General features: G+C 52.7%; 1 protein-coding gene across 2 annotated transcripts in view; it reads right to left on the bottom strand.

Annotated features, from left to right (window-relative positions):
- Window positions 1-7,038: 7,038 nt before the first annotated feature.
- REN (renin) overlaps window positions 7,039-13,360 on the bottom strand; it is a 12,001-nt gene continuing 5,679 nt past the window's right edge. The window contains exons 6-10 of one of the 2 annotated variants that reach the window (XM_019513931.1): window positions 12,856-12,864; window positions 12,276-12,398; window positions 10,908-11,052; window positions 10,470-10,568; window positions 7,039-9,826 (exon numbers count right to left, since the gene is read on the bottom strand). In XM_019513931.1, the coding sequence (XP_019369476.1) occupies window positions 9,665-9,826; window positions 10,470-10,568; window positions 10,908-11,052; window positions 12,276-12,398; window positions 12,856-12,864 (538 nt within the window). In that variant the 3' untranslated portion in view covers window positions 7,039-9,664. The remainder of the gene's footprint in view (window positions 9,827-10,469; window positions 10,569-10,907; window positions 11,053-12,275; window positions 12,399-12,855; window positions 12,865-13,360) is intronic. The other variant, XM_019513932.1, reaches the window with a different exon arrangement.

A 13,360-nucleotide genomic window follows, 5' to 3' on the forward strand; every position in this document is an offset into this window, starting at 1 on the left:
GCCATCGCTCCGGCCGGCCCGGCCCGGCCCGCCATTGGCCCGCCCGGTCCGGCCCCATTGTGAGGTCAGCGCCGGCCGGACCCGCCCGCGGGCTGCGGCGCCGCCTGGATGCGTTCCGGGGACCCGGGCGGAGCGGGACTTGGCTGCGGGGATCTCGGGCGGAACAGAGATCCCTAACAGGGGATCAGGACAGAGGAGCGATCCACTGCGGGGAGCCTCTGTGGGGACCCCGAGCAAAGCAGGGATCAGGACAGAGTGGAGATCCACCGCAGGGAACCTCTATGGGGATCCCGGGCGGAGCAGAGATCCTTTACAGGGATCCTAAGCAGAGCAGGGGTCAGGACAGGGGGGAGAGCCACTGTGGGGACCCTTCATGGGGACCCCGGGCAGGGAAGGGATCAGGGAAAATCCTCTACAGGGATCCTGGGTGGAACATGGATCAGGACAGAGGGAAGATCCACTATGGGGATACTCTGTGGGGATCCCAGGCGAAGCAGAGCTCCTTTGCAGGGATCCTAGTCAGAGCAGAGATCAGGACACAGGGGAGATCCACTGCAGGGATCACCTGTTGGGATCCTGGGCAGAGCAGGGATCTGGACAGGGAAGAACCACTGTATGGATCCTTTGTGGGGGTACCAGTCAGAGCAGGGATCCACTGCTGAAATCCAGAGCAGAGATCTGTGGGGATCCAGGGCACAGTGGAGATCCCCTGCAGGGGCAGGGAGACAGACACAGCAGGGCTGGCCTTGCAGGCACTGCAAGGATCGTGGCAGGGGCTCTGGGAGAGGCAAGGACTGCCTGTGCCAGGTCAGAGGGAACCGGGAGGGAAGCAGGGCACATGTAGCACAGGGCTGGCAGTGGCCCCAGGGCTTGAATCTCACAGCCCAAAAGAGCCAGGCCCACTGCTAGAAGGCCACTGCACCACCCTGCCTGCTTATTTTGGGATCCTGCCATGGGGGAAGGTGCCTTTCCAAGGATAGCAAGAGGCTCGTGGCAACCGTTGCCTCCACTGAATGGGAAAGGAAAGGCTAGACTCAGTGACAGCTGAACAACAGCTAAGGATCAGCCTCCCTTGGCCTGGGCCTCTGTCGCGGATCGGCACGTTCCAGATCGGCATAATTATCAAAGGCAATAACGATCACTGGGAGCCAGAGGGGCCCTGCAAAAGTGCCAGGCCAGTGGAAGAGGCCGGACAGCTGGAGAAGCTGCTTACGGAAGGAAACAAACCAGCCGGGTCCCTGGGGTTTACCCTATAAATAGAATCAGTCCTAACACTGCAGCAGGATGGTCATAATTGCTACAGCCACTTGGCTGGACTGCATTGGGCCTAATTGCCTCATCTGTTACAAGCAGAAGTGTTAATACAAGGCACTTGCAGATCCCCAGGAAATGGCCTTGTCACTAGCTATTAGTGGTGTTAATAAGCTGCCAAAGGGGCCCAGGGACTTGCTGAGTGGCTGAGGCCTGTGCCTGTAGCCACTCAGTATGGTTGTGTCTAATCTGGATGGCCGCTCAAGGGACAGGCTTGTGTTCAGCGTTGATGGAGTCCACAAACAGGGCCCAACCCTTCCCTTCCTCCCTGGCTCCCACCAAGCCCAGCAGAGGCTTGCTCATCACCTGTACTGTGGTGGTGTGAGCATGCTTTGTTCTGGGAAGAGCTGTAGGAGAGGTCTTCAGTCACAGCTTCTCCGTGGCAGCTGGCTTGGCTTCCCCATCTTTCTTTCAACCCATCCAATCTCTAACCCCCTGCAGACCAAGAGAGGCCTGGCCTGGCTATCTGGTACCATGTAAACCAGCACAGATTGTTCCGTGGTTGGGTTGTCAGCGACTAAACCAGCACCCCCACCTGGGCTAGCCTGGGAGAGGAGGGTGTGTGGACACTCAGCAGGACTAAAAACAAATCCTGTCAAAGGGCAAATGAGTTCCCTGTGAACCATTGACCATCCATGCCTGGAGAGATGGGCACCACCAGGTTGCTCTTCCCAAAGAATTACCAATGATGCAACGCAACTCAGTTAACCGGAAGGTTGTTACAGCACCTAAGGTACCACAACAGTCACAGTGGCCTCAACAAGAAGCAGGGTTCCCCGAGCCTCAACCAAGCACTAGATGAGAGGGGCCCCTTGATCCCTCACAGTAGCAGGAACTACCGTTTTTTTCCTCGCGCATGCCCACAGCTTATGCGCTTGCCAACACTCAAATACCCACACCCATCTGCACGTGACCCTCCTGGGTAACCCTTGTTGACTTCTCAGTTTCCAAGCCCTCCCCAAGCTCACTGTTTGGCTTTTGAGCTCATTCCCACACAAAACGCTCTTTTGTGGTTCAAAAGCCCGATTGTTCCTTTCCTGCTGCTAATACAAAAGACAGTTGATGAGTATGATTCTCAAAACCCAGTGTAAGTCATTCAACAAGCCACCTGCATAGCAGTTGCTAATTGCACAACATGGGGAATGATCAATACATGCAAAGGGTGTCCATAAAGAGCAAAGGTAAAGGCATCTGTGCACGGGGAGAACCCGTGGACTTCTAGGACATAAGCCTTTGAAGCAGAGGAGCAGGGACCTGGACCCGAGTTACAGGAAGGTCACTAAGCCTTGGGGTCCCAGCACACTCAGTATCCTCCAGAAGCCTGCAACCTTCCTTGTAAGCCGTGGCTATCCTCTCTGGCCAGCCTCACCAAGTGGAACGAGACCTGACCTGGAGAACCAAGGGGACCTGGGCCCTGCTTACAGGCTGCAAGCCGGGGGCAGGGTCGCAGAATGACAGCTGGCCAAGCGCCAGGGCACTCATCCTGCAGGGACTCGGGTAGGGAATACATAGCCAGCCCTCAAGAAGGGCAGTAACCCAGCATGCAAGCTACCAAGCGGCCAAAAGGACATACTAGCCACCCGAAAAGAAGGGGCGTAAGACCTGTCCCCTGAGATACAGGGAGGTTGCATGCACAATAGTAGTAGAGGGGGGGGCCTAATGCTCCCCAAGGCAAAAAGGCACAGTAACATATAGCAGTGCTTATCCCCTTAGGTATGGAGGTGGGAGGAGAAGGCTACGAGGACGCTTCTTGCCCCTTTCCCAGCACTGGGAAGAAAATAAAGTACGCTGCAGCAGTTTTAACAACAAAAAGAAAATAACAAATGCTCTCATTCCCAGGCGCTCCTCTCTCTCGCTGTCCACACTCTGACAAGGGAAAAAGTGTTCCCAGGCCAGAAAGGAGCTCCATGCTGCAAACTGCTTCACCTTCAGCCTTACACTGGAAAATCCTCCTCCACTCCCAGGGGGCAAGAAGGCTGAGACTGGCACCCTCCTTACAGGGCACGGTCCGCCTGACTAGCCAGACTGCCCACAAGGGGTAAAAGGGAAAGGCCCAGAGCCCTGCTTACAAGGAGGGCCCACGGCCAGCCAAAGGACACAGCTGTCCCCAGAGGCACAGTGACACCTGCACCCTGCTTACAGGGTGGTCCACAGCCCTGCAGAACCTAGCCCTTCACCGAGAGGCACGGGACTCACACCCTCGTTACAGGGCACGGTCCGCCTGACTAGCCAGACTGCCCGCAGGGGGTAAAGGGGAAAGACCCAGAGCCCTGCTTACAGGGAGGGCCCACGGCCATCCAAAGGACACAGCTGTCCCCAGAGGCACAGTGACACCTGCACCCTGCTTACAGGGCGGTCCACAGCTCTGCACAACTTAGCCCTCCACCAAGAGGCACAGGACTCGCACCCTCTTCACAGGCTGGCCCCCCCATCTGGATGAGGAGTGCCAGGCACAGATGCAGGAAGAAGGACAGGTGCCTGGACACAGGGATTGGAGAGGAGGCCACGAGATTCAACCCAGCCACGGGAAGGTCATCAAGCTCTGGGTTCTAAAGAGTTTGCTGTCACCTCACAAGACTCGGCTCCTGTCTACAAGGCCATCCTGCTGCACAACACTGCAGACTGCTCTGGCTCTCTCAGCCCAGCCAAAGGAGACTACGCCCACCCTGCTTACGGGGGCACGTCTCTGACTGGCTGGCTATGGCAGCGGACCTGGCCTCCCAATTACAGGGCGTCCAGCACTACGCACGTTCAAATCCACTGTCCTTCTCGCTTCGTAGGAGGCAGCACGCACCCTGCTTACAGGAGCCTGCGCCGTCAGCAGCCGCCTCTGGCAGCTGGCCTGGACCCGATCCCAGGGTGGCCGCGCTGCACAAGACCACCAACCAGATCCACACCCTTTACAAACGAGGTGGTGGTGACACACGCCTGGCTTACAGGGTTGTCCACCTTCCACCCAACTTGTGCAGACATGAAACAGCATCAAGGGCAGAGACCCATTTCTGGGTTTTAGTCCTGCTGGGTGGGATGTTAATCAGAATTTGCCGAACACATTCAGAGTCTATGTAATTCATGGTATATCTTCCTCGCAGGCAAGGAGGTCCCACCATTCAAAACCTCCCAAGGCTCATAAATCCCAGGGCCAACAAGTTAATGATGGAACCCATGGAGTGGACACTCCCCATATCAGAGTTCTCTTACCTTTGCCTTCTGTTATGCTGGCCTGGTTTTCTTCCCCCCCAGTCAGCTGGCTTCTTCTTGCCTGCTGTCTTGTCTGCTTGTTCATCCGGGGCCGATGTGGGTTGAACCCTGAAGGGGACTCGTTTCAGGCTATTTGGGGCTGCAGCCTCACATGGCTGGTTCAATCTCTGACACTTTACTGCCAGAGAGCCAAGTCAAGCGATGTCTGCCACTAATCCCTTTTCAGCAAGGGATTCAGCATCTTGGGTGATCAGCTCACAGGTGTTCAGCACACAGTGGTTACAAGAGAACCACTGTAGAAATGGAGAAGGGCAGTGGGTGGGGTAAACTTGGATGTGAAATGACAGAAGAGAGGAGAAACAGTGCAGTGGGGGACCATAAACTTGGAGGTGAAAGATATCAGGAACCAAGGAAGTTTCTGGGACATCAATTTTATTATTTTATTAATCCATAATAGGCCAGTTCACACCTGCCTTTCTGTCTTCTCTGGTAGGGCTTGCTGCGGGTTGCACAAATGGTAGCAAGGTGCTGCCCCACCTGGTTGCACTGCACACAAGATCTGAATGCCAACCCTCATGTCAGCCCACAGTGGGACCCTTGGGATCCATCCTGCTGCGACCAGCAGCTAAGCCATCACCTCTTCAGGAGCCGCCTCCTTGAGTCCTAGTTACTCCCGCCAACAACAGACACCCAGAAGCCAGGCCTGCATGAAGGACGGCTTCTTCTGCCTTTCCTCCACCAGTTTCTCTGAGGATGGCTGCTGTTCTGCACAGAAGCCCAGCCATGCTCACAGGTAGGCCTTTCCCTGGGACACCTGAAAAGGAAGTAAAAACCAGGTTGGTGCACTCAATAAATCTGCCCCATCTCGGCACAGCTTGGGGCTTCGCTGTTTGGCAGGCAAGCCAAGTGATGCCACGGGGAGGCTAAGAAGGCTGTGGCTGCAGCTGTTCTCACCAGCACAGCATGAGGCAAGTCCCGCCTCAGGGCCACACTCTCTCCTGTACCTTTCTCTTGGGACACCCTGAGGCTCAGCTCTTTCAGACTAAACCCCTGCAGGCTCTGCTCTCCCCTTGCCTTCACCCAGGAGCCACTGGAGGCTGCCTGGCCCTGGTGGTCCCTGCCCAGCTAGCCAGGGGCAATCCCTCCACCCATTTTGCCTCAGCACCGTAGTGGCCCCACCCCTTCACCTCAGCCTTGCCCTGGCCCTGGCCCCGCCCCCTCCTCCTCTGGCAAAGCCGCTCGCCAGCTGCGGTCCCCTCAGCTCTTCCCGTCCAAAGTGGCCCCGCCCCGTCGCCTCAAGCGAAGCCGCTCGCGCCCCTCAGGCTTCCCGCCCTTTTTGGCCCCACCCCCTCCTCAGGCAAAGCCGCTCGCACCCCTCCGTGCTTCCTGCCCCTCTCTGTCCCTCGTGGCCCCAGACCGGGGCGGGCCGAGCTGCTCCCGCCGTCAAGGCCTGGCCCCGCTCTTGGGGTCTGCTGCGGCCGCGCCCGGCACCTACTGGTTCCCGCCCTGCCCCAGCGCCACTCAGAGCATCTCCTCGTCCTCCCCCAGGCCTGTCTCACCGCGTTAAGGCCCGGCCCGGCTGCTCCTGCAGCCCTCGGAGGCTTGGCTAGGTCCTTTTTCCGCGACGTCACGCCGCTGAGGCACGCAGGGGCTCTGGGGGCGGCACCTCGCTCCCCTCAGGCTTCTACCCCCTAGCCACAGGCTTCCCACCCGAACTGCACCCCTGGCCGGAGCAGCCGGACACGTTCTCAAATCACCACAACATGTGCCACAGTTCTCCTCACTGGCCACTCCCCGCAGTCCCATGCGGTTACCAAAGCACCACACTACTTTTCAACTGAGAAGAGATTTTGGGGGTTGTTTTTTTGTTGTTAGAAATCTCATTTATTGAAGAGTTTGTGCTTTCATTCTTCCAGCTCTCTCCCCTCCAGCAGGCAGTCTTCCAGTGCCCTCTCCGCTGCTCCCTGCCTGGTCCCAGAGGGTGCACAGGCCTGTGCCACGGTGGTGCTGGACACTGCTGGGGGGGCTGGTCTCAGACCTTCCCCCCAGTCCTGTCCAGAGACCTCACCAATAACCACACTGCCTCATTCAGCGCTGGTGTCTGCCTGCACTCAGCTCCAGGGATCCTGGTTTTCTCTGATTTAAAAACATCCCCAAATTTTAATTTAAAAAAACGGAACCCCAAGTCCACATTTTTTCCAGGAGTGAAATGAAACACCACTGATAGATATATCTATCTATGATATATCTATCAGTGGTGTTTCATTTTACTTCTGGAAAAAATGTGGAAGAGTCATCACCCCCGTGCTGCATGAAAGCAGGGGGCCTCGGGCACAAGCTTGTAGTGGAGCCAGTGCATGTCCACATGGATGGACTCAAGGGGCTCAGAAGTGAGGGGCTGAATCAGGTTTCTGAGGATGCTGAGGACAGCAAAAAGTCTCCTTAGCTGCACCTGTTACCCGATCTACTCACCACTGGGTTTATGTAAGCATGCAACACATTTGGAATCATGACATGGACATGAACTCAATGATCGTTGTGTCTGTTTATTGCTGAAAGAGGGTGTACAGGTAGCTGATTGCTGCTTGTTCCTGCTACAGTGTCATTTCCCTTCCAACCAGAATTTACTTTCCCCAAAGTATTCTCCTCAAATAACTTTGTGAAGGCATCAGGTGAGGCCACGTTCTTTGGATATCAAGGTGCCAAGGCACCCAGTCACCCATCCAGCATAGCAAGTGATACTAGAGCATCCTACTAAACTCCACATAAGGTCTTTGAGTTTCATAGAAGTCCATAGAACTGCTCGGTATTTCCTGCCTATCAGAGGTATTTCCTGCCTACCCTTTAGCTTGCAGGGAGAGTTTGGAGAAGTCATTGCTGCTTTTCTCCCCCGGTTCCCCCTCTCTCAAGAGCAAACACCGTGTTTGGAAAAAATGAGACAGTGCCAAGCCCACTGCAAAAACCCAGAAAATAACACTGCTGTCACATCAGTTGAATTAACCTGATTTTGGCCATGCAATTAAAAGTACCTGTAGGTCAACTGACCTCAGCTGCAAGAAAGTCTTGCTGTTGCCTTTCATTATACCATGAGTTACACAGACTCTGAATGTGTTTGGCAAATTCTGATTAACATCCCACCCCTCCAAACTTTCTTGAGTCTGTCTCAAATCTGCTTGACTTCTGTTGCATCCGAATCAATAGACATAAGCCGTTCAGAGCCTTGGTTGCATCTGCAGTCTTTGTTTAATACAAACAGGGAAAGGGAAGAGTTCAAACAAGCTAAAACCATCACTAAAGTGCATGTGAATTCTTTCCCTACTGCTTTGACAGTGCACTGCGAGGTCTAACTCAGCAGCTCCTCAGTTTGTAAGCAACCTGGTGACAGCCCCAAGGCTCTGTCTCTGAGCAGTTTGATTAGCTGTACACTACGAATTAAATTAATGTAAAGCTGATTCCCTACACTGTGTTTCTGCTGCATGGAAGATGTCTGCAGGTGGCCTGCTAGAGAGCTGTGTTGGCTCCACTGCTGTGAGTGCAACATCAAATACATTCAAGTTAAAAGATGTGGGGGAAAAAAAAAAAAAGCTAACGTGTGCTCTCACTTCCACCCAGACCCCCTCCACTGAAAGCAGAGGTGGAGTTGGCCTACCCCTCTGCTGTCACTCCAAGCTGTAAGCACCCAGCTGCCGATATGAAGGGCAGGCTGGTTTCCATCAGACTCACGCTTTATGCGCAGGGTGTAATTCTGCCCTCAGTTATTCCCCTGTGTCTTTTGTGGCATTGCAAAGCAGTGTGGTAATGGAAGCCTGTTTGAATGTTTCTGTTGGTGATGCATGAGCCAGAGCGGAATCCCGTTCTGATGCAGTGTTATCAGTGTTATTTTTGTCATTGGAGCAAGACGACACAACTCTCACGTACGCAGGGTGGGATTCCCTGGGCAGCCTCTTGTAAACACCACCCAGTCAGCCTGGTTGTGTGTTGCCCTTGCTGCTACAAATACTGCACACAGGCTTCAGGGCAATGGGGAATCACATGGAAGGAACCGACTGGCTGAGTAGGAAGGGACCTCTGCAAAAGGGACCCATACTTCAGAGTTTTAGAGTGGAATGACTGAGGAGACCTCCCTATAACCTATTACCTGATAGCAGGGGGAGTATCTGAAACAACATCTGTTAGAGATGCCTGGAGACCTCTTCCTAGAAAATATTTTCTAGCTCAATCACCAGATCTGGGCTTGATGCAGAAAGTTCCTGGGCCTGCATAATGCCAGCAATCAGATACTATAGCCCTGGGTGACCCTAAAGTCTTTGCAGTGATCTGGTTTCACTCCCATACAGTCAGTGGTTGTTCTCCTCTCTGTTCCTCCCAAATATCGGTACATTCTTGCAGGGTGAAGACAATCTGAATTTTTAATGTTCAAAAAACCCATCCTAAGGTACGGGAGGGAAGGAATCTTCCCTTTAAAAAAATAAATAAATCCCTGGGGCTTTTCTACATTAGAAATTCAGAGTTTTGTTGCACATTGCCCTTCAAGAAAGATTTCCTCTATGTGTTACCAAAGCCACAAGTGTCCCACGGCCAGATTTCTGTCCCCAGGGCACCCATAGTGAGAGCTAGGTCTTCAAAAGTTCTCAACACCCAGTCAGGCCCTGGTTAAGGGACAGATCTTGCCCGTGTAATGTACTGAGCCATCTTGGAAATTTGGCCTGAGTAAGTGCCTCTGTCAGCTGTTCTCTAAGTAAAGGTGTCCAAGCAGGAACAATACAGGCTACAGGGAGATGGGCTATGTGGAAACCCGACAGTCTGGAAGGATGAGATGGGCCTGCAGTGAGACTCACTCACCAGGGCAAAAGGGACTGCAGCTGTTGGGTGAAGTGGAGTGGCAGCATCCTGGCACAGAGGAGATTAATCCAGAGGCTTATCCCTGACGTGTAGCATTGCTTTGTAAAGCAGATTAATTAGGAGGTTTTGCTTAAATACAAGCAGGGCACTGCTGTGCTGTAGAGGAGACTGAGTAGCCTCAACGTTGCTTAAAGTTACTCAGCATTGGGTAGCTTCCCCATGCCATTCTCCTTCACAGTTTCAAGCACTTCTCTTTGGGAGTCGCACCTTCCCCAAACCCACCCCCTCATCTCCGTCCTACCCCTGGCCGTCAGAGGGATGTGGCAAAGCCAATCCGGTTGTTCCTCCGATCAAATGTGGTGTAGTACTGCCCAATGAAGCTCGCTCCCAGGATCCAGAAGGGGCCAGTGGGGGGCGGGATGTCCAGACCTACGAAAGCCACGCTGCAGATGTCTTCTCCATACTGGGATTGCTGCAAAAAGGGGGATCGGGGGTGATGTGGGGAATCAGCAAGAGAGTCTCCTGCTCTGGGTGGTTATGAGGGACCCTGCTAAACTCCCCCATACCTCTGCCTCCCCCAGGTGCTACTCACCTCCTCAACCTCTTCTCCCGGACATCTGATTCACATTCCAGCCCCAAACTCCCTGTCTGGCCATCTCCAGGTCCTTGTCCACCTCCCTGGGTTCTGCCTGTGAAACACTGTCCCCCCTGCAGTCTCTGCTCTCACTCCCCAGCAACCCTCACCCTAGTTGTAAGCTCCTGCTGCAAGGATGAGAAGTGTCCAGGGATGGTTTGGGATGAACTGCAACTCAGGCCACTCCTGGTTTATCCAGGTGCCTCCACAAAATGAGTGGGCTTCAGGCGAAAATGCTTCTGGCTTTGGCACCTTCTGATTCTGAAATTACTGTGGGGCCCGAGTCTGAAGTGCAAGACTGATACTTCCCCAAATGGCAGCTCTGAGCTGGATAAAGACTGAGGCTGGAAGCAGCTGCTGAGATGATGAGCTACTAAACGCCACGTCCTCTTGTCTGCCCACAGTGGGCACTCATCAGAAGCAGCTGCTCCTTCCCCTACCACCCTCTTGTGCCATAGGTTATAGAAACAAGAAGTCTTACCCTCAGGATGTAGGCTGGGCCATTGAGCGTGTAGGCCTTCCCTCCGAGGTGGAAGGAGATGATGGGCAGCTGGGGGACTTTGTCACAGTCAATCATGTACTGCAGCACAAGAAAGGGAAGAGGGAAAAGGCTCTTAGGTCTGTCTAACCTGTGCCCAGGGTAGGACTGGCCAGTAAGGCACATACTTCAGTCATAAGCAGGTGGGAGGTGACCCAGTGGCCAGTGTAACCCCCTCATCTGGAACAAGAGAGGGTCACAGATGAGCCAAGGAGAGCATGGCTTCCTGCGGTCCCCTGGGAGTCAAGTGCAACTCCATCTCCAGTGCCCACTGCCCCCCCACCCTATTTCCAAAGCCGCAACCAATTCCAGGCTGGCTGCTCATTCTGCAACGTGCCACCAAGTGACCAGAGAGTGAGCGTGAGCGGTGGGTTTGCTCACCCCTCCTTCCGCCAGCTCGGTCGCCCCAATGGCTCTCATCAGCACGGATATGGAGCCTGCTGGGCCGGTGATGTAGGAAGCGCCAGTGTCGATGGCCACTGAACAGCCTTCTTTGCAGAACAAGAGTTCAGCCCCGACAGACACCCTGGAGAGAGAGGGAAAGAGCTGGGACTCCCCTCACAATAACACTGCCCCTCCCTTCATTCACAACCTCTTGTCTCCTCTCCGACACTTTCCCAGATAAACTATCTACTTCTTGGGTCCTGACAACATCAGTCTGCTAGCTTTTAAACATCCCCTCTATCCAAGCCATGGGACAGAGCCCTGGGCTGACAGGAGGGAGGTAGGCAGCATCTAGATGCATTTGTAAAAAATGGATTTTAATCCTCATGCTACTGTAACCTTGGCCTCAGTCTTTCCACCTGTGAGATGGGGATAGTGGCTCTTCCATTTCTCTGCAGACCACAGTGAGGGCTACACCTGACAAAGGTTTTAGCAGAAACCTATTTTTGGCAAACTAAGTAGAGTGCAATCAGGCACTGAAGTTTGCAAATTTCCATCAAGCTCATTACATTGTTTTGGTTGGAAAAAAAGAAAATCTAAGAAAACTGAAATATTTTGATTATTTTTTTGGTTGAAACTGATAGCTCATTGTGAGGTGTACTTTGATATCTGTTCATGAGAAGTTTTTAAAAGTTCAAAAAGGAAGCCACAAGTTGCATTTGACACAAACTGAATTATTTTCAGTTTAACAAAAACAACTGCAAAAATTGTCTTTTCTAATTGACCCCAAACATTGTTTTTTCCACACGGCAAGAAAACTAAAAAAAAGGTTTTTCACACAACTCTATTGAAGATTAGTGCTGTTGCATTTGAAGGAGCTTTGAACACAAGGAAGACTTCTTAAAAACTGAGCATAATTATTGTTAAAGTTTCTGAACAAGCCTGGCTACTTTTATCACTCGGCAGCCCTTTTCCCAAATGTGAAAGGCGTTAACCCCAGATTTCAACTTCGACAATCTCCTTGTCCCTCCCAACGCCCTATGCATCCTCCATATCAAGAGTTCTTGTTCTAAAATATCTTGGCGTTGCTGTGAGCTGCTACTCTCTACCTCAGCAGCAGTTGCTTTTCAGTAGCGTACAATTCCTATGAAGATAAAGGGAATTTCCTCCTTCCTATTCAGGAGAAAAACCTTTCCTGGGAATCTTGTATATTCATTCAAGGGAGAGATTTTGCTTTCTCCTTATATACAGTGTGTAGAACAAAAGGCTCCTTATTTTTCAATTGAGACTGGAAAATCAGGCCTGAAATTTATCCTTAGGAGCAGAGTCTATACATACAGGCCAAACAGCGTCCTTGTTACTGACCCCTTCATGCTGATCTGCCAATACCCATTCTTGATGACATTTAGGTAGTGGAAGCTCCCGGTGTAGTAAGCTGGGTCACTTCCTCCAAGGATAATTTCCCCTCCCGGTTGCAGGTGAGAGTTCCTAGGACACAAAACACAATAGGGGAGCTTTCTTCCCTGGCCATTGCCTGGAGCAGGCTGCTGGAAGTCCTCTACAGGTAAGGCCTTCCTTGTAGGTCCCCATGTGCAGCAGTGGCCAGATGGCAGGAGTGAGAGGAACACAGGACGCTGTGGAGAGAGTTAGTGCACAAGGGTGACTAGAATTGGATGCAAACGGTGGGAGTCTCAGATTAGAGTCTTCCTGACAACGTCCAGCAAAAGCTGCCACCCAGGATTGCCTGCAAGGGCCCGTTCTTTAAAGGTGGAAAGTCTGACTAAGCTCCACAGTCCCGGCGGATGCAGTGGCACAGCTGAAGCGTGCCCATTTGGGGCATGATTTGGGCAGATCTGGCAGAGCTTACCACCCAGAACCAGGGTGCAATTGTGATTGTTAGTGCAGTGACGTCCCAAAGAAAGTCAGGGTTTAATTGTCTTCTTACTTCGAAGCTCTGCAAAGAAAAAGAGGCATAATAAAACAATGATCCTGGCTGCATTTGCCCTCAGGCAAATGCGTAGCCGAGTGGCCAGATCCTTAGCTGGACTCAAGTGGTAAAAAAGTGACCCTGATTTTCACCAAAGCAGGACACCCTAAAAATGTAGGACTATGGGGAAGGAGACCTTCAGATGCACTTATCCCCTGCTGTTGCATCACTGTGAGCAGGCACAAGAGCCAAAGCTTCAGCTTCTGACTCCTATCTGTAGGTTGTTTCTCATCCTTCATTACCAAGTGTAATTTGACTGCTCAGACATGCAAGGGGCTGGGGGCACCTGTGTGAGTTGAGCCCAGGGCAGGCAGCTCCTGGGTTAGCTTTGCCAGATGCCTTATGCTGGAGCTGGCTGGGAGGGGGATTTTGTTGCCACAGCCACATTGGCGGAAAGAGCCAAAGGTTTTGTTCCCACCAATCTTTTTTTTTTTTTTTTTTTTTTTTTTTTTTTTTTTTTTTT

This window comes from Gavialis gangeticus, unplaced genomic scaffold, assembly GCF_001723915.1.
Source record: "Gavialis gangeticus isolate Ggan-Ray unplaced genomic scaffold, GavGan_comp1, whole genome shotgun sequence".
NCBI classification, from domain to species: Eukaryota; Metazoa; Chordata; order Crocodylia; family Gavialidae; genus Gavialis; species Gavialis gangeticus.